The sequence below is a fragment of the Syngnathus typhle genome, linkage group LG20 (assembly GCF_033458585.1).
Source record: "Syngnathus typhle isolate RoL2023-S1 ecotype Sweden linkage group LG20, RoL_Styp_1.0, whole genome shotgun sequence".
NCBI classification, from domain to species: Eukaryota; Metazoa; Chordata; class Actinopteri; order Syngnathiformes; family Syngnathidae; genus Syngnathus; species Syngnathus typhle.
This window is the reverse complement of record NC_083757.1, coordinates 3,204,051-3,227,105: the sequence shown is the minus strand read 5'-3', so window position 1 is coordinate 3,227,105 and position 23,055 is coordinate 3,204,051. Positions and strand designations below refer to the sequence as shown.

Genomic DNA, 23,055 nt, shown 5'->3' with positions numbered 1-23,055 from the left:
ATCTAATACGGACTCAGCTGACTTCACAACCAAACCACGTAATTGTGCCTTAAAGCCTGCAAGCAAATCACGGGAAACCCCAGACAGGCTAACGAATAGCATAGGCGTGGTGGCGGTGTTGTGACCTTTCAAACAATCCATATTTGAACACAATTATTGAGCAACGTATGCAAATAGAGAACATAACGCTCAGAGGAATTTTTAATCTCCGTCTGCAGAATATCACACAAAAACAGTACACTAACAGTTTTAATGCAAAGGCACAGTAAGTGTAATTCTACAATTAAGAGTTGACTGTAATTGGTAATGAGCAATCTTTTACACACTCAACGGCCACAACATTAGGCACAATATTAAGAGAGCCCATAGAGAAACACAAAGGGTAAATGCAAAGATTGTCTTTTGGACAAATATAGTATGACCAGCATTTTTCTAAGGTGCTCTTTGACCTGGGTATTTTATACCACAGTTGTATTGGATCTATACCGTGAAGGTGTACCTAATGAAGTGGCAAGAGAGGGAACATTTTATGCCACTGTCAAAGAAAGTTTTCATAAATAATAGTTAGCGATGATCATTTACGTTATCTTTTTTATTGTAGATCCAATTTAAAACTACTTTGTTTCCCCAAAGCTCTCTCCCGCCTCCTCTTTGTAAACATGGCCACTAGTGTCCAAATGTTGAGTTCTTAGTTCGTCCACAATCCCGGACACGCTTCCCAGCAACCCACTCATCCCATCCTCCATTTCCCCGTGGAAATCCGCCTCCTCCACTTTCACTTGTCCTCCCATTGACAGGAAAGCATTGCCGCCGCCGTCGTATGCGTAACCGTAGCCGTTGTCCATGTCGGGCCGAGCCGAGCCCGTGTCGTTATCGGACGAAGCGATCCTCTCGCATCTGGCCTGGTGCCTCAGGAAGCTGTCTCTCCAGATGACCTTCTTCCCGCACACGCCGCACTCGTACGGCCGCAGTCCTCCGTGGGTCTTCAGGTGCTTGGTGAGATGATGTTTCATCTTGAAGGACTTGTTGCAGACGGGGCAGCCGAACGGCCGCAGGTTGAGGTGCTGCATTTTCACGTGGCGGTCGCGCATGCTCTTCAGCGTAAAAGCTTTGCCGCAGTGGCAAAAGTGGACTTTGCCCGAGTAGGGAGCGCTCGCCATGGTTACCGAGGATGACGACGACGACGACGGCGTTGGGGGCGACGTGGGTGGCGGCAGATTGGCGGAAATGGGGGGCAAATGACGACCGGAGGAGAGGGTTAACGACGAACCGCTCGGCGCGACGCTGGTGGGGGGCCAGCCTCCATCCGAGGCAGCCATGGTGAAGTCGGGCGACGCAGGCACCAGAGGCCTCTGGGAAACCTGACCCGTCCCATCTTCGATTTCATCATATGTGTCTGAGTTAAACCTGCCCTCTGTTTGACATTGAAATCCCTCCTCAGCTTTACCGACCATCTCCCCCTCCTGTGGTCTGGACTCTTGATGAGACCAGGGACCCGTTTGCCACTGCACTCGGGCTAAAACGGCACAGGGTTCTCCCAAAGGGCTTTCGGCTTTATGGCACGGCGGGACACTGGATAACATCTGCGCTTTATCTCGCGCGCCCGCCAAACTCACCTTGACCGTGGCTCGTCTTGACTCGTCATTCTCGACTAACATGGGCTGCAAGTCTCCTGGAAAAGTGAAGAACTCATGTTAGAAGCTCTTTCATTGAAAATGCAAATTTCCATCACACTCATAGATTTAATACATTATGGCTAGCTAGTTTTTTGAACACCAATGTTTTCACAAAAGAAAATTGTATTTGTCTGATCGGACTGACCCATTTGTGCAAATCCCTCCTTCTTCTCCACTGCCTCGTCTCCAATTCCTTCATCAGCCTCGAGCTCTCGTTTGTCATTCTTCTTCCTCTGCAGTGTTTCACCGTCCTCGCCGCTAGTACTCTTTTCATTGTGTCTGTCGACACTCGGCAAAGCCCCTCGAGGCTGACACCGGAGTTTCTGCTTCAGCATTTCTGCACCGGGACTACCGTGGGCGAAATGGCCACTTTTGCCACCGCAAGTCTCTTCGCAGCAGATGTAATCGTTCTCTGCGTATGGGAGGGCATCCAGCTGGGAGTCGGCCAAGTGCTGCGCTGGCGAGGGCCGTGAGCTCTCCCATCTTGAAAATTGCTGCGGGCGCCTCCAAGTAGCCAAAGGAGGCAAGGCGTCAGGTTTAGCCTCTTTCCTCCTCCCCTCTCTCTCTAGATACAAACAGTCAGTGCTGCTCGGTGACTGCTGTCTCGATGCGCCGGCGGCATGAACCGCGTCCGCTGCGGTTATCTCTGCCGACGGCCGAGGTCTTTTTAGGATCTCGGTGCATTTGTCTACGATGTGCCACATCTGGAGGAAGCTGGCTACGGTGACGTAGTTGACAATGTCATCGTGAACAATGCTCAGCTGGCCTGTGTACGCCGAACTTAGCACGCTCTCAAACGCGACTGGGTCCATGACTGACGGAAGGGAAACTGTTGTCACATTCTTCAGTAACACCTAAACAAAACAAAAAAATGGATTACAAAATGAAACTGTATTACACACAAATGTAGTCAGGCTCACCTGGTCATGGAAGTAAGGCGAGGATGCAGCCAGCACACAGCGGTGGGCCCGAAACACTTTGCCTTGCACGTGGATGGAGAGGTCACACAGCCGGCCCTCCTCTCGTTGGTGATTCAGGTTGTCAAGAACAGCAGCACGGGCAGAAGGGAAACACACTTGCACAGTCAAAGCTGCTGGAACAGTAGAAGCACTGGAGCTCGGATCCATAGTCACACACTATTGACAAAAGCATAAAGTCAGTCATGTTAATGAGATTCTAGATACTCACTGATAATCAATGTTTCTAATCACATTACATTTGCATATATTTATGAGTTCCTAAATCCAACATTGTCCCCAACACATATGGTTATCCTTCTGCGCAATACAATTCATTCAATGCGTAACCTTCAAAACGTCGTATGTCTGTACCGTCGTAAAACGGGGCCCACTTTTGCGTCCCGAACCTTCTAATGGATGTGAAAAAAAAATATCCACATGTAAGTGAGACGCATAGTGGTAACACGTCTTTTTTTAGTCAATTTAAAACGACCATCCACAATAATGTGTGCGCACTACCACAAGCACGTTGAGCTAACTGTTTTATATAAAGCACTGTCTGTACTGTACCACGGTCGACACCGTTTGTTATTCTACAAGCACCAAAACATTAGTTGTCTAACAGTCTGTGCCATAACGTGTTACTTGGTTTAAAAAATGACTTAATTAGCATCAACCCTCGCGAGTTGCTATGAAACTAGTTAGCTAGCATTCCACTCACCTGTACGCAATCCTTGCGCCGTGCCTTTTATTTGGAATACGTATCGTCTTCTGGCATGTCTAAAAGACTTATTAATGAGGAGAATCCAGTGTAAAGTGTATTTTTTTGTAATGTTCACATAAAAATTAATATTAAGAAGCCAGCAAGTGTTAACAGCAGCTCCCCTGTTGTTTACGACGCTGGTGCATTGATGCTATAGCTAACCGTCCGAACGCCCCACATTCTCCAATGTCATTGGGAAACGTGGAAAGTTTTTTTTAGTCCCTTTTCCCCCATGGCAACTAACCTAAAAGGCGTTATGACAATCTTTTCCCCAAATATTTTGGCGATAATAAAAGACCAACACAATATGATATTTAAAGACTGCCACAAGATGGCGCCATATGGAAGTTTATCTGTGCCATCGGATTTTGAATTCGAATTTGTAGCACTGAATTTTTTTACATCCAATTTTTAACACTGAATTTTTTTTTGCATCTAAATCAGACTTTGAATTTTAAAAGCCATCGAATTTCTAGCACTGAATTTTTTTTTCCTAAGACATTTAGGAAAACAGGAACGTCGAAACAGGAACGTCGTCACATGACCAATGACGGGGAACTTGATTGGCTGAACGTTGGATGATTTGATACAGGGATCGATTACTTCTCCCTTGGTTACCCCGGATGTCCGCGCTGAATATTTTTACACTGAATTTTTGGAGACATCGAATTTTTTTACACTGAATTTTTTTAGACATTGAATTTTTTTACATAGAATTTTTTGAGATGTCGAATTTTTTCACACTGAATTTATTAAGACATTGACTTTTTTGACACTGAATTTTTTGAGACATTGAAAAAAATGTCTTAGGGAAAAAAAAAATCAGTGCTAGAAATTCGATGGCTTTTAAAATTCAAAGTCTGATTTAGATGCAAAAAAAAAAATCAGTGTTAAAAATTGGATGTAAAAAAATTCAGTGCTACAAATTCGAATTCAAAATCCGATGGCACAGATAAACTTCCATACGTTTTATACTACTATATTTCTTTTTATGTTATGGAATGAATTATGCAGAAAAAATGATATGGTAGGCGTTTTTAATCAAGCGAGGTTGACGAAAAGAATGGGGAGGGGAATAAGCAGCTGCTGTCATTGACGTGCGTCGGTCGTTTTACCGCAGTACATCTGCAGCGTCAACTGAGAGGGAGGCAGCTGCTGTGGCGCAGCATAAGGCACTGTGATCGCAACCAGGACACATCTGTTGTGGCTTTTCCTTTTCCTCTGATGGATGATGGATTTAGTTGCTCGCATGCACGTTGATCTGCAATGCCAGCGCGACCGGGAATTATTTCTTCGGTGCAAGGGCTTATTAGATAGCTGAAAATTCTACGATTTGCATCATTGGAGAGGACGTCCGATTTTTCTCCGGAGGAGACTTTTAAATTGACGTTAGTAGGCGATCGGATTTAGATGATTATCTTTAGATTATGGAGGTTCGTGCAAACCAGATGGTGTATCTGTAAAGTAGTATAATTCACATTTATGTAAGACAATGCATCGTCAGTTGGTGGCATGTCGCTCAAACAAATATTTTAATGTCTTGTCATTCGATATCAGAGATAATCGCATCAATTTCCACGCTGGTGTAACGATGTCAAATCTTATTTTAACAACCTCAGGGAAAAGGTTATAGAATCTCAAGGTGAAATACCGCAGGGCACTGTGAGTCATCACATGAATTGGAATGTTACACGTGCTGCTTTTTTTTTGTAAATAAAAGCACAGCTAATATTGTCAGCAGCAATATTTTTTTCGCATTTAACACTTTAATCAGCAGGAAAAGGTTGACTTGAGCCAAAATATATATTTTATGTGTCTTCTTTACATTTTGCACATTACAATGCATGTACTGTATAGCTGCTCGGATGCACTTTCTTTCAAATATGCAGTATTCGTAAACTAAATCGATAACCATCAATCTAAACTAAATAGATTAAAAGAACCTTTTGGGACCCCTCGTTCCAATAAAAAGCTACAATCTCTAACATGGCTTCTATTCACATACTTCTCCTTTTCCTCTCCTGCACATCATTTGGTGAGTTCCTCCCAGGCCTCATTTTTCTTGTTGTAAACCCCTTACACAACCTCAATGTGGTTATAATTGGAGTCTATTGTCGTATTATGTAAACAGTGTACCGATGCGATGGAGCATGTGCAGAGCCGGAGTCGGACACACAGGCAGTGGTGGGCCGAGGCTTCAAACTGGGCTGCCTCTCCTGCAAGAGGAGGAGTGAAGTGAAAGCCACGGCTACTGTTGAATGGTACTTCAAGGCCAAAGGAGAGGTCGACTTTGTGCAGGTGAGGGAACACCTGCCATTGTTGAGATGTATTTGTTTTGTTGGCGCATGCACGCATGGATGTATGAGAGTGCCCCGATGTCGATATGTTTGACACACAAGTAGTGTTGACCTTGTGTGCTGTCCTCTTTGATAACATGCTGGAAAAATACTGGACATTTGTCATTGTATCCTCAGATCTACACCTACACTGAGATGGGCCCCACGATTGAAAACGAGCACTTCCTGGACCGTCTTGATTGGAACGGGAGCAAGAGGAGCAATGACATCCAAGACGCGTCCATATATATTCTCAATGTCACACTCAATGACACGGGGACGTACCGCTGCTTCTTCAACCGTATCCTCAACTACGACAACTACGAGTACACCACCGTTGTCAGCAAAGTGGTTTACCTCACAGTGGTGGAAAAGGGTATGGCACTCAAATGTGGATTTGGGATCCAAGTTGTGATGAAAAAAAATATTCACAAAAGATATTGGTGTTTAGCATTTGTGCGATTGTGTGCACAGCCACCAGAGGTACAGCCTCCATCGTCTCTGAAGTCATGATGTACGTGACCATCATCGGCCTGCAAGTGTGGCTCCTCATCGAGATGATCTACTGCTACAGGAAAATATCAGCGGCCGGGGAGGAAGCGTTAAGAGAAGCCGCGTATGTATATTTCATCACATATGAACAGGTTGTCTTAAGTTGTTAGCATTGTGATCACTATATTTATTTTGTTCCAGGAATGCTGAATATTTAGCGATAGCCTCGGAAAGTAAAGACAACTGTGCAGGGGCACAAGTTGGAGAATAGCCAAGGTCTGTTCCACGCAATCACATTTGTTTTATAATTTATACATTGCATTGTACCATTTGATTTGGATTTAGTCAAAACTGTGTGATGGATTCGATTCTGTTTCCATTTTCAGGCTTCCATTTTGGACTACAAACTTCCCTCCTATCCATCCTATTAACTGCATGATAACAACTTGCGGAGGAGAAACTATCGTCATCTTAAGTCCTCTGTTTGATCCTTTTTTCTTTCTTTGATATTGACCTCAATTAAGAATCCAGCACTGTAAAAATAGTTAGCAACATACACAAACTGCACATGTACGAGATACTTATTATGCATTAACGAGCCATTGTTTAATTTGCAAAACTGCGCGAGCCTGTGGGACTCTGAGGTTGAAAAAAAAAATAAAAATAATTCTTCGACTTGAATAGATAAAGCTGTGACAAACTCAGGCATCTCAGTAGGAAAGGGGGTCTCCATTCTCTGGGTGGTCAGACCCCAAAAAAAACTCTGGAGGGCTTGTAACTAACTCTGAGGGACTGTAAAGACTTTATTAGGGGATGCATCCTTTGGAGTTGGAAAGATGGCTCCCACAAAGAATGCAAGCACAGGACACTTTTAATAGTTTAAGATGCCTGGCACAGACCAGATGGTCATCTCCATTCTCACCTCCGCTGAACATATCACCAGCACTGTGGGTTTGGGCTTCACCAAGCAGCTCAGTGGACACACCTTCATTGTGGAACATTCACTATCATCTCGGTTCCAACGAAAAGGACCCTTGACGGCTGAACCCTGCCAGAGGCTACACCCTTCATACTTTCTAAAGAGCTTCTACTTGATGTGCTCCTCTAGTCTGCAAAACTCCTACAAGTCAATCTTAAACTGGAGAAAGTTACTTCAAGTGCTCTTTGTGAAACCTACAGTTTTTTTTGTCATATTTTGTGAATCACTGTCCAGCAAAATTCCATCCACTCTTTATTTAACAAATGATTACGGCGATTAATCACACTATGAGCCAAAGTTTCAAGCAGACCAATTTTATCTTATTAGAAGGGTGTGCACTTTATGTAAACTGCTAACACTTAGCATGAATTAAACCTTTAAAGACCAGAGATTAATAAAGATTAGTGACACTCACAATACGCAGTGGTTTCCCTTTTCCATGCAATAATTAAAGGCCATGAACACACTTTGGGAGAAACTACATAAATGTACAATGTATGCCAAAAATTAATAACTAACCTAACATGCATGTTTTTGGAATATGTGACCAAGTTACAACCCTGAAACTGTGAGCTATGCTAACAACTGAAACATAAGCATCTTTTGTTTTTGTAAATGGGAACTAATTGGTCTTATTTGGTTATGTTTTTGTTTATTTATTTATTTTTTTAGGAAATGAAGGCTGCAGAGAATTGCAACAACAGTGTCAACAATGCTATAAAACACCAAGAATAGTTCTTTTTTTTGTCCATTTTTATTTTATTAAAGTACCGTTTTGTTCTGTTTTATTTCTTTTATTTTGTTTTATGTAATCGTGATTGACAGACGGCAGCCATTGGACCACCCCGCCCATATGCAAATGTCTTAAAGAGACAGTACGTCTTTCTTTTTCTTTATCTACTATTATTTATCATTATTTCTGCAGTGCTGATTGGATTGCACGAAAGATAAACAAATAATAACACGTTTTTAAGATGTCCGAGTAATAAAGGAGTGATGGATTACACTGCGGCATCTTTTAAGTGCTTAGGCCGTTTTACCGCACTGCATCAGTTGCATCCTGTCAATTGGGAAGCAGACGCTGGCGCAGCAAAAACACAGTACACGGAGCACAGGAAGCATCCTTAATTATATTTCCTGGATTCGGTAGCGCTTTTGCAGGTTGGTCTGCGATGCAAGCGCGACCAAACGTTTTTTTTTTTTTTATCACAGAAGGAGTTATTAGATAAAATTCCTCGTTTTCCACAAGCCGCTGCCATTGTGCGGGAGAGGACCAGATTTTCTTGCGAAGGAGGCCTCTAATTTGACCACAGTAGGCGATCAAATTTAGAATAAATATTTGTAGATGATCATTTGGGGTCGTTTACCGCTGGTTCTTGTGATTTGATTATTAATTGGCTTGCACATTAATATCATACGTGCTTGTAGCAAATTGTACGTTTAATGTAGACTCACTCATATTACGCACGTTACAAAACCCGATTTATGTATAACGTGTTATTCGAAACCATTAGAGATAATTGCATGTATTTCCAAACAGGTGAAACGATGTCTCTGTGCATCCCATTTTAAAATCCTCAGGGTAAAGATAATCAAATGCGAAGGGGAACACGTTCTGTGAGTGCTCACATAAATTGCTTTATTATTATTTTAAATAAAAACAAAAGGAACCCATCAATTACATTTTTACATGAATACACAGTCAAAATCGTCCACTAGCAATCATTTCTGGTATTGAATGATATCATCCACTAGGAACTGTTGATTTGAGCCAAAGAAGAAAACCTGTATTAGGTATTAGAAGGACATTTTAGGGTCTTACAAAGGCCTGTTTTGCACATTACAAAGCATCCGTAGCTACTTCTTGATTTATTTATGATCCTAGGCTGCGCTTTGTTGACCGATACCTTTTAAAATCTGCAGCACTCCTACGACTAAGCATTATCACTATTGATTAATAACTCCCAAAAGATCAAATAAAACCAAAACTAAGTACTTTTCTAACTTTCGGGGCCACCCCATTGCAAAACAAACCTCCAGTCCAGTGACATGACTGCAATTCACATTCTGCTCCTTCTCCTCTCCTGCACATTGCTTGGTAAGTTTCCTTTCTGTTTTTATTCTGTGGGGCCTTAAAGAATCATGTCATGGATGTGTATCATTGCGCTGCAATCAGTGCGCCAGTGCGATGGGGCGTGTGCGGAGGTCGACTCGGACACTGAGGCGGTGGCGGGCAAAGGCTTCAAGCTAGGCTGCATCTCCTGTAAGATGAGGAGTGAAGTCAAAGCTACCGCCACTGTTGAATGGTACTTCAAGCCCAGAGGAGAGGTCGACTTTGTGCAGGTGATTAGATCAATCATATTGAAAACCAGCAAAAATGAGGTAAATAAAACACACACAGAAGTCCTGAAGTGGATTTATGATCTGTGTTCTTAGATCTACACCTACAATGAAATGGGCCCCATGATCGAGAATGAAATCTTCATGGATCGTCTGGATTGGAACGGGAGCAAGAGGAGCACCGACATCCAAGACGCGTCCATATATATTCTCAACGTCACCTTCAACGACACGGGGACGTACCGCTGCTTCTTCAACCGCATCCTCACCTACGACAACTATGAGAACACCACCGTTATCAGCAAAGTGGTCCGCCTTAATGTGGTGGCGAAAGGTATGACCCAATTTTTGCTTCCAAAGAGCCTTTTGTGATGTCACCATTCTTGTGCACAGCCACCAGAGGTACAGCTTCCATCGTGTCTGAAGTCATGATGTACGTGACCATCATCGGCCTGCAAGTGTGGCTCCTCATCGAGATGATCTACTGCTACAGGAAAATATCAGCGGCCGGGGAAGAAGCGTTAAGAGAAGCCGCGTATGTATATTTCATCACATATGAACAGGTTTTCTTAAATTGTTAGCATTGTGATCACTCTATTTATTTTCTTCCAGGAATGCTGAATATTTAGCCATAGCCTCAGAAAGTAAAGACAACTGTGCAGATGTGCAGGTTGGAGAATAGCAAAGGTTAGTAATCTGATGACAATCCACCATCATATTTTTGGTCATGGAATCCAATAATCAATTCTATATCTAGGCTGCCCCTTTTTGATGATGTCATCGCTCCTGAACGCCCCCGCTAACTGCATGAAAGCAATTTGGAGTAGGGGAACAGATTGCATCCTCATCTCCAGTTCATTATGCATTCATTAGCATACACTGTAGTCACCGTACAAATATTATGTTGACATTCTGTATATTTATATGACATGCGTAACACTGCCTGTAAGACTGTTGAGGTTGAAGAAAGCTTTTTACTAATTCACCACCTCCTAATGTCTGAAATAAACAAAAATAAAAAAATAACGTGTTATTTATAAACACAGAATGTGGAGCCAAGTCATGATTTAGTACTTTTCTGTGGCTGAATCTTTTCATGAAGTATTTTCTTTATTGCATTCTAAAACGGTTAAAGCATGTTAGGAACCATTTCAGGAACCAAATCTTATCATTTTAACACACAGTCAGTTTTGGGGTAGCGGGGCAGGTTGAGCTGGTACTTCCTCTCCAAAGCTGGTGGCACAAAGCGGCCTCCCAGGAAGTGATGGCGTCCCTTGAAAAGGGTGGCAGAGTTTTTAGGAGCGGTGAGTGAGATGAGCGTGTCGGGGTGCAATCCGTAGACGCTCCACATCCCAACCTGGAAAATAAATCCAAGAGTCACGTAAACACACTTGGAAGCAGTGTGGATGAGCAAAATGCTACGTAAAGATGAGGGAACCTGAAGGGATGTCGATGCTAGCAATGGGCACAGTGGTCTCCTTCAGGACATCGATGATGGAACCAAAAGGCTCTCGCACCGCCCACTTAAAACTGAAGCCGAAGATGGCATCGATCACCAGGTTGAAGGCCTCGTCAATCACAGGAGCCTAACAAAATAATTAAAAAGGGTCACGTTTAAACACAGTCCATTTCGACTGTTACAACAAACCTCGGGCATCTCTGTAAGAAATGGGATCTCCATTTTCCGGCACTGGGTGGTCAGACCCCAAAACAGTGGTTTGTTGGGCCTCTTTGGAAACAGGATGGAGGGTTCGTAACCCTGAGAGAAGATGGAGAAGTCATTAAGGAAACTTCCTTGATGGTTGTAAAGATGGCTTCCTCAAAAATCAAACACGGCGACACACAAATAGTTTAAGATGTCTGGCACAGACCAGGCCGTCTCCTCCATTGTTGCCGGGTCCACATATAACCAGCACTGTGGGTTTGGGCTTGACCAAGGAACTCAGCGGATATGCCTTCAATAGAAAACGTGAGATGCTTAGATTCACATTATGATCATTCTGGACGGACACTGTGGTTCACCCTTGTGATGGCGGTAGCACAACTGAGCCCTGCGAGCTCCATCAGCTGGTCCACACTGAAGCCGTACTCACTGAAGAGCTCCTCATCAATGCGCTGGGCAAATTTTGGTTAAATGCCACGCAATAACACAACTTACAAAAAACAACACGCGGAGTCTGTCGGGCTTCCGTGGAAATGACCTACTTCCGGGTATGGGGACCCGGAACAAAAATAGTACTTAGGTTTCAAAATAAAAGTAGATAGCTACAGTGGTTCAAATTTCAATATAAAAGGCTGCAGTTCCGTTTTTGAGAGTTGGGAGAAATTTAAATCAATGCATTATTTTATATAACACCAAAAAAAGACGAATTCAATCATTTTTAAAGAACAACTTTATTTCAATTATTTCAATTGAACAGAGGGTGTGTTTCTACCGAAGTCAAATTCCTTGTTTGGCACGCTCAAACATGGCGAATAAAAAACTCTTGAATCTTGAATCTTGAATTAAATTTCACAACAGGTCGGAGCAGATTTTATTTAAAAGAAGCCCATTTAATTGTATTGTTATACAATATTTTTATAATGTGACCATGTCAAAAGTCAAAGTCTGCTTTATTGTCAAGACACACAAAGAAACCGAAATTCCGCTTCCTCTATCCCACGGTGGAAGCAGAATTTCCATCATCATCTTCCAAATGAGTGACGGTGGGTTTCCTCATCTCCATTTCCTGGAAGAAAAACGGACGTCAAAAGAGAAATATTGCTTCTTGTCGCTTGAAAGATGTGTCACCTCTCCGTTAGCGTTGATCAAGGTAGTCTGGAACTGGTCTGCCTGTGTCTCCCAGACTAAATCAGAGGGAGGATTGTGGTTTCTGTGGTTCCAGATCTGATCAGCATGTAAAGGTCATTGAAATATTGAGCACCTTGTATCTGAGATTTTCCAGATAAGATTGATTACCGTGACACTGTGGCCGGCCTTCAGGATGAACTCTGCGGGAAACTTGAATGCGATGGGAGCAGAAGATCCAATCCGGTGCCTTACCTGCCAGTTCCCCAAATTCTGATCCTAATAGTTGAAATTGATCTCAACAGGTTAGTCGTTACTGGAAAATGTGCAAATTTCGTAAGATGTGTGATGTTCCACTGTGACACATGAATACTGCTGGGGCCTGAATTTCCCCACCCCTGGGGATCAATAAATATTCAATCAATCATTCAATCAATCCACTGACCACATCTTCTTTATTGCGGAGTATGACATAATTGCCGTCCCGGTCCACAACGGCGATTATAGGACGAGCCATGGTCGGGCGTACCCTGGGGACAAACGTGGAGACATTACCGTATTTTCCGCCCTTTAAGGCGCACCTAAAATCCTAAATTTTTATCAAAAGTCAACAGTGCGCCTTATAGTCCGGTGCGCCTTCTATATGGATCCAGTGATGAATTTGTTGATCCATACTGGTTGTACACAGTGCTCTGCCAAAATTTTTTAGTACGTTTTAGTACGACTAGTAAATTACAAGGTCGCATCGCTTCCCAGCATTACGGTAACTATAGTCAGGGGGCGTCACCGAATAGCTGTTGTACCCGCGAGGCTATTTCATTTCAAAATAGGCTGCTCCGTTAATGTTTCGAGTAAATCTACGGATCGATATGGAAGGGAAACATAGGTAAGTAGTACCAATGCGTTAGATCGAACTTTAGTCAGTTCTGATCATTTTATAGGAGCTCGTTTGAGAGACGCGATTGTTTACACTTTGCTGAGGCTCATGGGAGATTGCAGCTGAGGGTCATGGGTTTTTGCGGATGGCTAATGCTATAACGATAGCTGCTATACGCGCGAGGCTATTTCATGTCAAAATAGGCTGCTCTGTTAATGTTTTGAGTAAATCTACGTGAGAATGACTCAGCTTTATTTTCATTAATTAAATAAGCGATAGTGATGGTAATTACCGACCGCGGAATGCAGCTTCTTTTGAAACTCCAGCTCCTTTTTAAGGGTTTGAATGCGTTTCTCTCCATCCATCCTCCTGAGCAAAAACAGTATTAAACCCTCGACGCAGTCAAATGTGCTATTTATATTGATGTGCGACTATGGGATGGTTAACTGAAAGTCCAATTGAGCTGCAATTAGTCACGAGGAGGATTTTCCTTGGGGTGTGGCCCCAGCAGCAAAGCAATTATGCCAGCACTGATATCCAGTATCCATTTTGTTGTTGGCATATTTTTGATAAAATGGCCGGGCCTCACATTTCTTTCGGCTCGTCGAATTCCATCCTCAGCTTGGTCACCTCGCCTTGCAGACGTGCACGCTCTGTGGCCTCTGAGTCCAGAGCCGCACGGACATTCGCCAGCTCCTTGTCTGCATCTTGAGGAGTGTTTTCTGGGGTCGCCATCTCTTGAGCTTGCTTCTGCTGTTCCAGGAAAGACTCAGTATCATGCATTACACCAATGCCTGATTGCACTTATCAAAGAAACTTCATAGAGGTTTCTTCAAAGTCCAAAGGTTCCTTTGTAAATACACGTCCAAAAAAAAAAACCACCTCACTCAACTTTAACGGATGGATTTTAAGCGTTATATTAACATTATATACACATTATATTAAAGATAAATGTTTGAAAAAAATTCCACTCCTTGTTTTATTAAGCACATAAAGCTACTTTGCGGCAGCTCAGTGTCCCAAAAACGGGCATCGCATTAAAAAACCGACACAAACAACGCCTTTTAAAAAACTTTTAAACGTTTGGGTTTAGTTAGCCTTTATCATGTATTCAGGTTTTACATTTTAAGTTACATTTGTTTTATTTTACTTAATTGTATTGCACTATAGTGCAGTGCGGCACTGTCCTTGATTATTTTTTATCTTAACATGTAGTTTGCTCATGTGACCACACGGCGGCGCCGCTCACCCGCGACAAGCTCTGATCAACTTTATTTGGTTATTCTTTGGAGAAATAACGTTTTCACTTTTTTGCAGTCACGACGAACAGGAACCCGACGACATTGAGCACGACAACACGACAATGCGTGCGTGTGGAAAGATACCACAGAATTGTTGGCATAATTCGAGTGAACTGCTGACAAGGGGCAACACTGATTTGCGTCATCCACTGCTTCTGTGTCAGCGTTTTCTCTCGTGTCTGTCTGTGCATTAAAACTGAGAGATTAGTGGAATTCAAGTCGACGTTGCAATGTGATCAACTGCAATTTTCAAAACCGCAAAGGCTGCAATTTGAAAAAGAAAACATGCGTATATTTATTTATTGAATGACTACCATTTCAGTCAAACTGTTTTCTAAGTTGTAATTGAGGTAGTGGCCTTTTTTTGTATTAACTCATGGTTCATTTACCTTTATTGTGGGCATAAGCATAACTGATTTATGTGTAATAGATGATTATTGTCATAAAGTTAATGTATCGCTTGTGTTTGGTAAATATGTAGAAAGAGAACCTTAAAAAAAATGGCAGATTAAGTCAAAAACAACAATGACATATGTATCGTTGGCTGTTTTTGCTTCGTTTCAGTTTACTTTGGGGTTGAAGAAGGATGACGTGCACCTGCGTCAACAACCTCCACCCGAAGACCACGACGAGTTGGCCACATGAAAGTCAATGTCAGTATATGAAGTGTCAATTTTGTCTGAGATATTTATTTGTTATTGTTACGACATTGTCTTGAAGTCTGTTCCATGTTTTTGTCAATAAATGTCTGACAGTAAAGCCCATAAGTGGCCTTACGATATTTCAGTTTTTCAAATATATATATACGATGTATTTGAATCTCATAAAAAGAGATTTGTCTAGTTCAATCTAATAAGTGAAATTCTCAAAAGACACCTGCCAAAGTGTTATAGATCAAGCAGTTCAATTCACAAGTAAGCAAATAGTTTTATTCATGTTTTAAAAATACATTCCGTTTAAAAAATAAATATAATTATCATGACTTCAAGTATAAAAACAATAATATGTAATAAATATCTTCTTTAAATAATTCATACGACTGTTTGCAATAAATAAGGTCTTAGATTCACAATGGCTTTTTTGAATGAGCAATAAATAGGTTATCTACAGAATAAAAAATTAAAAAAACTCAGTGCGTCATGCAAAAACAAATACATCATCAATCCGTCAGTGGGTTACGACACGTCAGTGCAGATCCAACAACTTAATTCACTTCATGTTTTGCCCAACATTTCCGACGGGCTTCAGTGGCGGACGTGACTACCGCAATAAACTAAACATGGCGAAGACCTTGGCATGTTTTCCCCTTCGCCGTTCTTTGCGCCTCAGCGCCCTCTCGCCGTCAACAATGAAGATGTAGAGCTTCCGCAGGATGTTGTGCGCCGTCATCTTTCTGTGGAAAGCATCGGGGTGGTACAGTGACCTCAATAGGCTCTCTTCCTCATTGCTACTCAGGTCTGTGACCTCTTCTGGTTTTTTCATCTGCCGGACAAGAGTAAGCAACACAATGTCAAAATAGGTATTATAGTAACAGCAAAATTCATTTCCTATCCCTAAATTGTCACACTGGCCAACCTTTTGTCTGATATTGTAGAGCAGGAGTTCAGAGTAGTGTTTGGCCTCAGACAGAATTTTACTGCCGGGATATTCCTTCTCCACGTGCTTGAGAAGAATTATGTAAGTGGACAGACCTTGGGCCAGCCTGTGCAGGCAAGCCTCCTGGAAAAAACAAATATCTACTCAATCTACGCATAAAAGTCAAGCCGATGCTAGCAAACAATTATGGAAAGTGTCAGTGTCTGTATTTTCTCCCACCTCTGGTGGTTTTCCATTTCTGGTTCTTACCTTGCTAAAGTTGGAGCTGGGGCAGTTTGCTGGAAACTGAGGTGCTTTGTAGTGCTCCAGTAAATGAAAGTTGACATTGTTTTGGAATTCATCATCAAACTGATATTGAAATTAGTCACAAGTCAGATACGTTTTACAGCCAGAAGAAGACAATGAAGGTGCTTTCTGAATTTCCACTTACAGCTTTCTGGTGTTCTTTAGCGGTACCCAGAACCGAGTCCCAAACATGAGCGGAGGTCAGCAGGTCAGAGGGCGCCGTTTCCTCCTCACTTGAGGTGTCGCTTGATGGCAAGACGGTGGTCGCTTCTGTCAACGGAGCGCCATTGGCTCGCAGTACTAGAAAAGCCACCAAGCCCACCGCGAGAATTTGCGTGTCTAATGCGGAAGCAGAAGAAAATCATGAATGAATGGCAAAAGAGGAAGAAAATTCAGGAAACATTCATCACTGACTTACACATGTTGGGCATGTTGCGTCGAGATTACTCTTGCCTTGACCGCCTGCTCTCGTGGAACATGTCTTGACTTCTCATTGCACAGCCGTTATATATTCTACTGACCGCAGGGATTTCCGAATACCTTCCGGTTTCAATTATATACTGATGAAACCGATATTACACTCTTTTTTTTTTTTGGTGCATACAGCAGAATGTAATTACACAGAATGAAAAAAGACAAATTCAATCATTTTTAAAGAACAACAACTTTATTTCAATTATTTCAATTAAATTTCACAACAGGTCGGAGCAGATTTTATTTAAAAAAAGCCCATTTAATTGTATTGTTATAACATATTTTTATAATGTGACCATGTCAAAAGTCAAAGTCTGCTTTATTCTCAATCCCTTCAATGTCAAGACACACAAAGAAACCGAAATTCTGTTTCCTCTATCCCACGGTGGAAACGGAATTTCCATCATCATCTCCCAAATGCTTTGTAGATCGCCTTTTTCTGGAAGAAAAACGGACGTCAAAAGAGAAATATTGCTTCTTGTCGCTTGAAAGATGTGTCACCTCAGCGTTGATCAAGCTAGTGCAGACCTGGTCTCCGGTTCCCCAGTTGGCCTGTGTCTCCCAGATTAGATCAGAGGGAGGATTGTGGTTTCCGCCAGCGCCAGCCGCCCAGATCTGATCAGCATGGTCATTGAAATATTGAGCACCTTGTATCTGAGATCTTCCAGATAAGATTGATTACCGTGACACTCTGGTGGGCCTTCAGGATGAACTCTGCGGGAAACTTGAATACGATGGGAGCAGAAGATCCAACCTGGCGCTTCACCTGCCAGTTCCCCAAATTCTGATCCTAATAGTTGAAGTTGATCTCAACAGGTTAGTCGTTACTGGAAAATGTGCAAATTTCGTAAGATGTGCGATGTTGCACTGTGACACATCCACTGACCTCATCTCTTTTATTGCCGAGTCGGACATATTTGCCGTCCTGGTCCGCATCCAGGGTGACCTGACACCTAGGAAAGATGAGGCGAGTACAAGGCACAGCTCTTCTGGCGAAGCTCGAAGCCTCGCTGTCAGTGTCGGGACGCTTCCTTTTCCCGCTGGCCGACGTGGTCGAGGAGCGACTTCCTGACATGCTTGTCGACGGTAGACTCTGGGAAAAGCGTGTCCTGCGGACAAACGTGGAGACATGAATTGCTATGACAGGAAAAGTTGTGGTATGTTTGTAAGCCACACACACCTCTCCTGCCCGCTTTCAAGCACCTTCCTGTAGGCACTTATCTCCATATCCAGTGCTAGCTTGACATCCATTAGCTCCTGATACTCATCCAGTTGCTGCTGCATCCGCTCCCTCTCTGTAGACAGAGCCTCCTCCAGATCTTTCACGTTTGCATCACGGGCTGCAAGCTAGTATCAACACAGACTTTTTAAACTTTTGCAGCTGATACAGATTCTAAGGTCCAAATGATAAATGGTGAAATCGGTGACTGGCGAGCGCCTTCCAGCTGAACCCGACAGGCACAGTAGAAGGTAAAAAAAGAGTTCAAGCGATATTTTCCAGCAATTTACCCTGGACTTGTAAGTCTTCTCAATCTCCTCCTTGTAGAGTTTTATTTGAAGTTCATGTTGGCTTCGCATCTCCATCAAGGCGTCGGCCCGTTTGGGTTCATAATCTTCCTGGCGGGCGTTTTCCAACTCCACCATGCGAGACTCGTGCCGGCGTTTGACCTCGCGCAACTCCTACGTGAGACGTGAGAATGACTCAGCTTTATTTTCATTAATTAAATAAGCGAAAGTGATGATAATTGTGTCCGACCTCGCAATGCAGCTTCTTTTGAATCTCCAACTCCTCTTTGAGGGTATTAATGCGACTCTCTCCTTCCACCCTCCTGAGAGCCTCATCCATCATCCCCTTTCGGCCATTGGCCAACCTGGTCTCGAGCTAAACGTGGCAACAACTTTAACACAATCATCACGGTAATTTAATCGTGATTTGATTCACCTCGGCAACCTGCGTCGTCAGATCTCGGTTTTCTGTCTCAAGGCGACGCTTTCCTTCTAACGCTCTCATCAAAGACGCGCCCTTGGAGTTCAGCAAGGCTTTAAGGCGACGCTTTTCTCCTAACGCTGTCGACAAAGACCCGACCCTGGAGTTCACCAAGGCTTCAAGGCGACGGTTTTTTCCTAACGCTGTCGCCAAAGACGCGTTCTTGGAGTTCAGCGAGGCTTCCAAATCTTTGAGCCTCTGCAGCGCTCCTGCCAGATCGGATTCTTTCTTCGTGTTCCTGAGATGACAGATGTACACATAAATATGAACTAAGATAAGTAGAAAGTGTAGCAGTGATAAAGTATGTAAACAGTGCAGGAAACAAAAACAGTATTAAACCCTCGACGCAGTCAAATGTGCTATTTATATTGATGTGCGACTATGGGATGGTTAACTGAAAGTCCAATTGAGCTGCAATTAGTCACGAGGAGGATTTTCCTTGGGGTGTGGCCCCAGCAGCAAAGCAATTATGTCAGCACTAATATCCAGTATCCATTTTGTTGTTGGCATATTTTTGATAAAATGGCCGGGCCTCACCTTTCTTTCAGCTCGTCGAATTCCATCCTCAGCTTGGTCAACTCCGGCTGCAGACGTGCACGCTCTGTGGCCTCCGAGTCCAGAGACGCACGGGCTTTCGCCAGCTCCGTCTCGTAAACGGCCTTCAGGCCAGTCAGCTGCCGGGACACCTCTGTTTCGGATTCAGTGATGCGCAAACGCAAGCCGGCGTTCTCCACTTCCCGGGAACGGGCGTTGTCGACGTAAACGACCAGAAGGTCGTTGAGCTTGCGGAGTTCTTCCATCTCCTGGAGACGTGTGATGCGGTTGGGGGAGAGGTCAATGTTTGCATCTTGAGGAGTGTTTTCTGGGGTCGCCATCTCTCGAGCTTGCTTCTGCTGTTCCAGGAAAGACTCAGTATCATGCATTACACCAATGCCTGATTGCACTTATCAAAGAAACTTCATAGAGGTTTCTTCAAAGTCCAAAGGTTCCTTTGTAAATACACATAAAAAAAAAACCCTCACTCTTTGCAATGGTTCAAAGAAACTTTGCAACGGATGGATCCTAAGGGCGGCTTGGTGGGGCACTGGGTAGCACGTCCGCCTCACAGTTAGGTGGGTGCAAGTTCGATTCCACCTCTGGCCCTCCCTGTGTGGCGTTTGCATGTTCTTCACGGGCCCGCGTGGGTTTTCTCCGGGCACTCCGGTTTCCTCCCACATCCCCAAAACATGCTTGGTAGGCCGATTGAAGACTCCAAATTGTCCCTAGGTGTGAGTGCGAGTGCAAATGGTTGTTTGTCTCTGTGTGCCCTGCGATTGGCTGGCATCCGGTTCAGGGTGTCCGCCGCCCACTGCCCGATGACGGCTGGGATAGGTTCCAGCACGGCCGCAACCCCCGTGGGGCAGCAAACGAGCAGGTGATCGAGCAAGCGTCTGATACGAGAGCATTGCGTTCGTATGGAGCGTGTTTGAAGTGAACAGCAGAGACGAAAGGAACAAGGCAAAGTGTTGTGAAATAAAATATTCCCTGTAATACGCATTGTTATTTGCTCATTGTATTAAAGCAGGGGTGTCAAAGTCAAATGGACGGAGGGCCAAATAAAAAACATTAGCTACAAGCCGAGGGCCGGACTGTTCGAATGTTCATTGAAAAATTTTTAAATGACGCATATAGTCTAGTGAACCTAATTGAACCTACTGAAAACCTAACAAATATATTCCAATATGATCAGATAAATAAAGCAATATTTTCTTATGGCTCTGTCAGTAATCTTTAATTTTCAACAGACACAAAAGACAAATTTCCTTTATATAAAAATCCCCATAACATGAACATTAAATGAAAGAAACCGGTATTCAAGGCACCATCAGTAGCCTATATTTTCTATTTTAGCAAAAGTGGGCTAAATTTACTTCAAAGAAAAAAACAATAATAGCAATTTTCTATCATCCACTCAACTGAAATATTTTTAAAATATAATTGGATTGAAATACAATCAAATAAAGTGCAAAAATCTATTAATCAAAAACAACACTTTGTTTAAGGAGAAGTAACATGCAGTGAAAACAAATATTAAACTTTAACTTTTAAACTTGAACTGAGTAAAAACTCTAAATATGTGATTGCACAGTAATGTTCACTTGTTTGAGGTTGAGGGTGATACTTGGTGGTGTCCCATCTTTTCCACAAGTTCATCAATGTTCGGGGTAAGGCTCTGAGCTGAGGAAATCCTCAGAATTGAGTGGAGGTGTTCAGCAGTAAGTCGACTTCTGTGTGATGTTTTGTTCAGGTTCATCAAAGAAAACAGTTGTTCACACAGGTATGTGCTGCCAAACATAGACAACGTTTGAGCAGCCTAGATGCGCAGCTGGGGCATTGTGTCGGGGAGGAAACGGGCGAACTCCGCAGCACCCACTGCCGCATATTTTGCCCTCAGTGCATCATTGCATTGGAGGTCAATCAACTCCATTTGGAGGTTTGGTGGTGAGCTTTCCACGTCAACAGCAAATGGGTTACCGAGCAGTTCCAACCTGCTTTTTTGTGCTTCAAAGTCAGCAAATCGGCGTCGAAAGTCAGCGGCAAGCATACCTATTTTATCAGCCAACTGTGCGCTCGGGAACGCACTGGTAGAGAGCTTCTCTTTCATGGTCTGGCAGCTGGGAAAGTGGCTCAAATTTTCTTTCCGCATCTGCGTCTCCCACAGAGTCACTTTGGTTTTAAATGCCTTCACTGTACTGTACATATCAGAGATGACACGATCCCGACCCTGCAGCTGCAAGTTCATTGCATTCAGATGACTCGTAATGTCACACAGAAAAGCCATTTCACACAGAAACATTTCGTCTCGGAGTTGTGTTGTGTCTTTCCCTTTGCTGTCCAAGAACAGACAAATCTCCTCACGAAGCTCGAAACATCTTTGAAGCACCTTTCCCTGGCTTAGCCATCGCACCTCTGTGTGATAAGGCAAATCACCATGCTCCGTTTCTAACTCCGTCAGAAATGCCTTGAACTGGCGGTGATTCAAACCTTTGGCTCTGATAAAGTTAACTGTGCGCGTGATGATGCTCATTACATGCTCCATTTTCAAGGCTTTACCGCACAACGCTTCCTGGTGTATGATACAATGATAAGCTGTCAGCTCACCTGTCGCGTTTTCCTCTTGCATCTTTTCCCGTATCTTCGCCACCAGTCCGCTCCTGTGTCCACACATCGCAGGTGCTCCGTCGGTTGTCAAACCCACGAGTTTTTCCCAAGGCAGCTCCATCTCATTTACACATCTTGACACCTCTTCATACAAATCATGCCCCGTAGTTGTGCCATGCATAGGACGTAAAGCCAAAAACTCCTCGGTCACGCTTAGGCTGGAGTCCACTCCGCGGATGAAAATTGACAACTGGGCAATGTCAGAAATGTCGGTGCTCTCATCCACGGCCAAGGAATATGCAATGAAATCTTTTCCCTTTTTCACAAGCTGCTCTTTTAGATTGATGGACAACTGGTCTACTCTCTCGGCAATGGTGTTTCTGCTCAGACTCACATTTAAGAAGAGTTGCCTTTTTTCTGGGCAAACTTCGTCACAAACTTTAATCATGCAGTTTTTGATGAAATCCCCCTCCGTAAATGGCCGTGCTGATTTAGCGATCTCTTCTGCCAAAATAAAACTGGCCTTGACAGCAGCCTGGCCTTGTGATTTGGCTTTTTTGAACAGAGCCTGTCGAGATTTGAGGCGTCGTTTTAATTCCTCTGCCTTTTGTAGCCTTTGTTCCATGTCCATATTCTTGTTTTTGTCTGCGTGTTTCGTTTCATAATGTCGTCTCAGATTATACTCTTTCAGTACCGCCACACTTTCTCCACACAGAAGACACACAGGTTTTCCAGCTACCTCCGTGAACATATACTCCGACTCCCACCTTGTTTGAAACCCCCGGTTCTCAGTGTCCACCTTCCGTTTTGCCATTTTTGATGGGTATCTGAAAGTTAATTTTACTGTGATGCTGACGACTGCTGTGCCAATAAATATTGAAATGAAGCAGCCTACTGCTCGGTGCGTCACCATTGCATTGTGGGAAATGTAGTATTGGTGCGTGTAAAAGATCTGCGGGCTGCCGGCTTGCTGCGGTCTGCGGGCCGGTTCTAATAATAAATCAAGATCATCCCAGGGGCCGTAAAAAACCTTCCCGCGGGCCGGATGTGGCCCGCGGGCC

At 43.4% G+C, this 23,055-nt stretch overlaps 4 protein-coding genes and 2 pseudogenes across 5 annotated transcripts; 2 read left to right on the top strand and 4 right to left on the bottom strand.

Moving 5' to 3' along the window:
• Nucleotides 1–183: 183 nt before the first annotated feature.
• zbtb22a (zinc finger and BTB domain containing 22a) lies at nucleotides 184–3,752 on the bottom strand. The gene is made up of 4 exons (XM_061267049.1): nucleotides 3,357–3,752; nucleotides 2,597–2,812; nucleotides 1,822–2,530; nucleotides 184–1,672 (listed from the first exon to the last, which is right to left on the bottom strand). Exons 2-4 carry the CDS (start codon nucleotides 2,801–2,803, stop codon nucleotides 615–617), a joined length of 1,974 nt encoding a protein of 657 aa, XP_061123033.1. The 5' UTR covers nucleotides 2,804–2,812; nucleotides 3,357–3,752; the 3' UTR covers nucleotides 184–614.
• Nucleotides 3,753–4,384: 632 nt separating this feature from the next.
• LOC133144421 (sodium channel subunit beta-1-like) lies at nucleotides 4,385–7,622 on the top strand. Its single transcript, XM_061267108.1, has 6 exons — nucleotides 4,385–5,433; nucleotides 5,530–5,696; nucleotides 5,873–6,110; nucleotides 6,209–6,350; nucleotides 6,428–6,502; nucleotides 6,613–7,622. The coding sequence occupies exons 1-5, from the start codon at nucleotides 5,385–5,387 to the stop codon at nucleotides 6,495–6,497; spliced, it is 666 nt and encodes a 221-aa protein (XP_061123092.1). The 5' UTR covers nucleotides 4,385–5,384; the 3' UTR covers nucleotides 6,498–6,502; nucleotides 6,613–7,622.
• Nucleotides 7,623–8,285: 663 nt separating this feature from the next.
• Nucleotides 8,286–10,563, top strand: LOC133144422 (sodium channel subunit beta-1-like). Its single transcript, XM_061267109.1, has 6 exons — nucleotides 8,286–9,303; nucleotides 9,382–9,548; nucleotides 9,642–9,879; nucleotides 9,939–10,080; nucleotides 10,158–10,232; nucleotides 10,303–10,563. Exons 1-5 carry the CDS (start codon nucleotides 9,255–9,257, stop codon nucleotides 10,225–10,227), a joined length of 666 nt encoding a protein of 221 aa, XP_061123093.1. The 5' UTR covers nucleotides 8,286–9,254; the 3' UTR covers nucleotides 10,228–10,232; nucleotides 10,303–10,563.
• A 42-nt stretch (nucleotides 10,564–10,605) lies between these two features.
• LOC133144423 (NAD(P)H-hydrate epimerase-like) lies at nucleotides 10,606–11,772 on the bottom strand (annotated as a pseudogene).
• Nucleotides 11,773–15,433: 3,661 nt separating this feature from the next.
• LOC133144416 (interleukin-6-like) lies at nucleotides 15,434–16,900 on the bottom strand. 2 transcript variants are annotated; one of them, XM_061267104.1, is made up of 5 exons: nucleotides 16,811–16,900; nucleotides 16,538–16,731; nucleotides 16,357–16,455; nucleotides 16,087–16,230; nucleotides 15,434–15,993 (listed from the first exon to the last, which is right to left on the bottom strand). In XM_061267104.1, exons 1-5 carry the CDS (start codon nucleotides 16,821–16,823, stop codon nucleotides 15,772–15,774), a joined length of 672 nt encoding a protein of 223 aa, XP_061123088.1. In that variant the 5' UTR covers nucleotides 16,824–16,900; the 3' UTR covers nucleotides 15,434–15,771. The 2 variants fall into 2 exon arrangements, with proteins under 2 accessions (XP_061123088.1, XP_061123087.1); XM_061267103.1 differs by having other exon boundaries at nucleotides 15,434–16,230.
• Nucleotides 16,901–17,272: 372 nt separating this feature from the next.
• On the bottom strand, nucleotides 17,273–19,900 carry LOC133144948 (prelamin-A/C-like; annotated as a pseudogene).
• Between the last annotated feature and the right edge of the window lie 3,155 nt (nucleotides 19,901–23,055).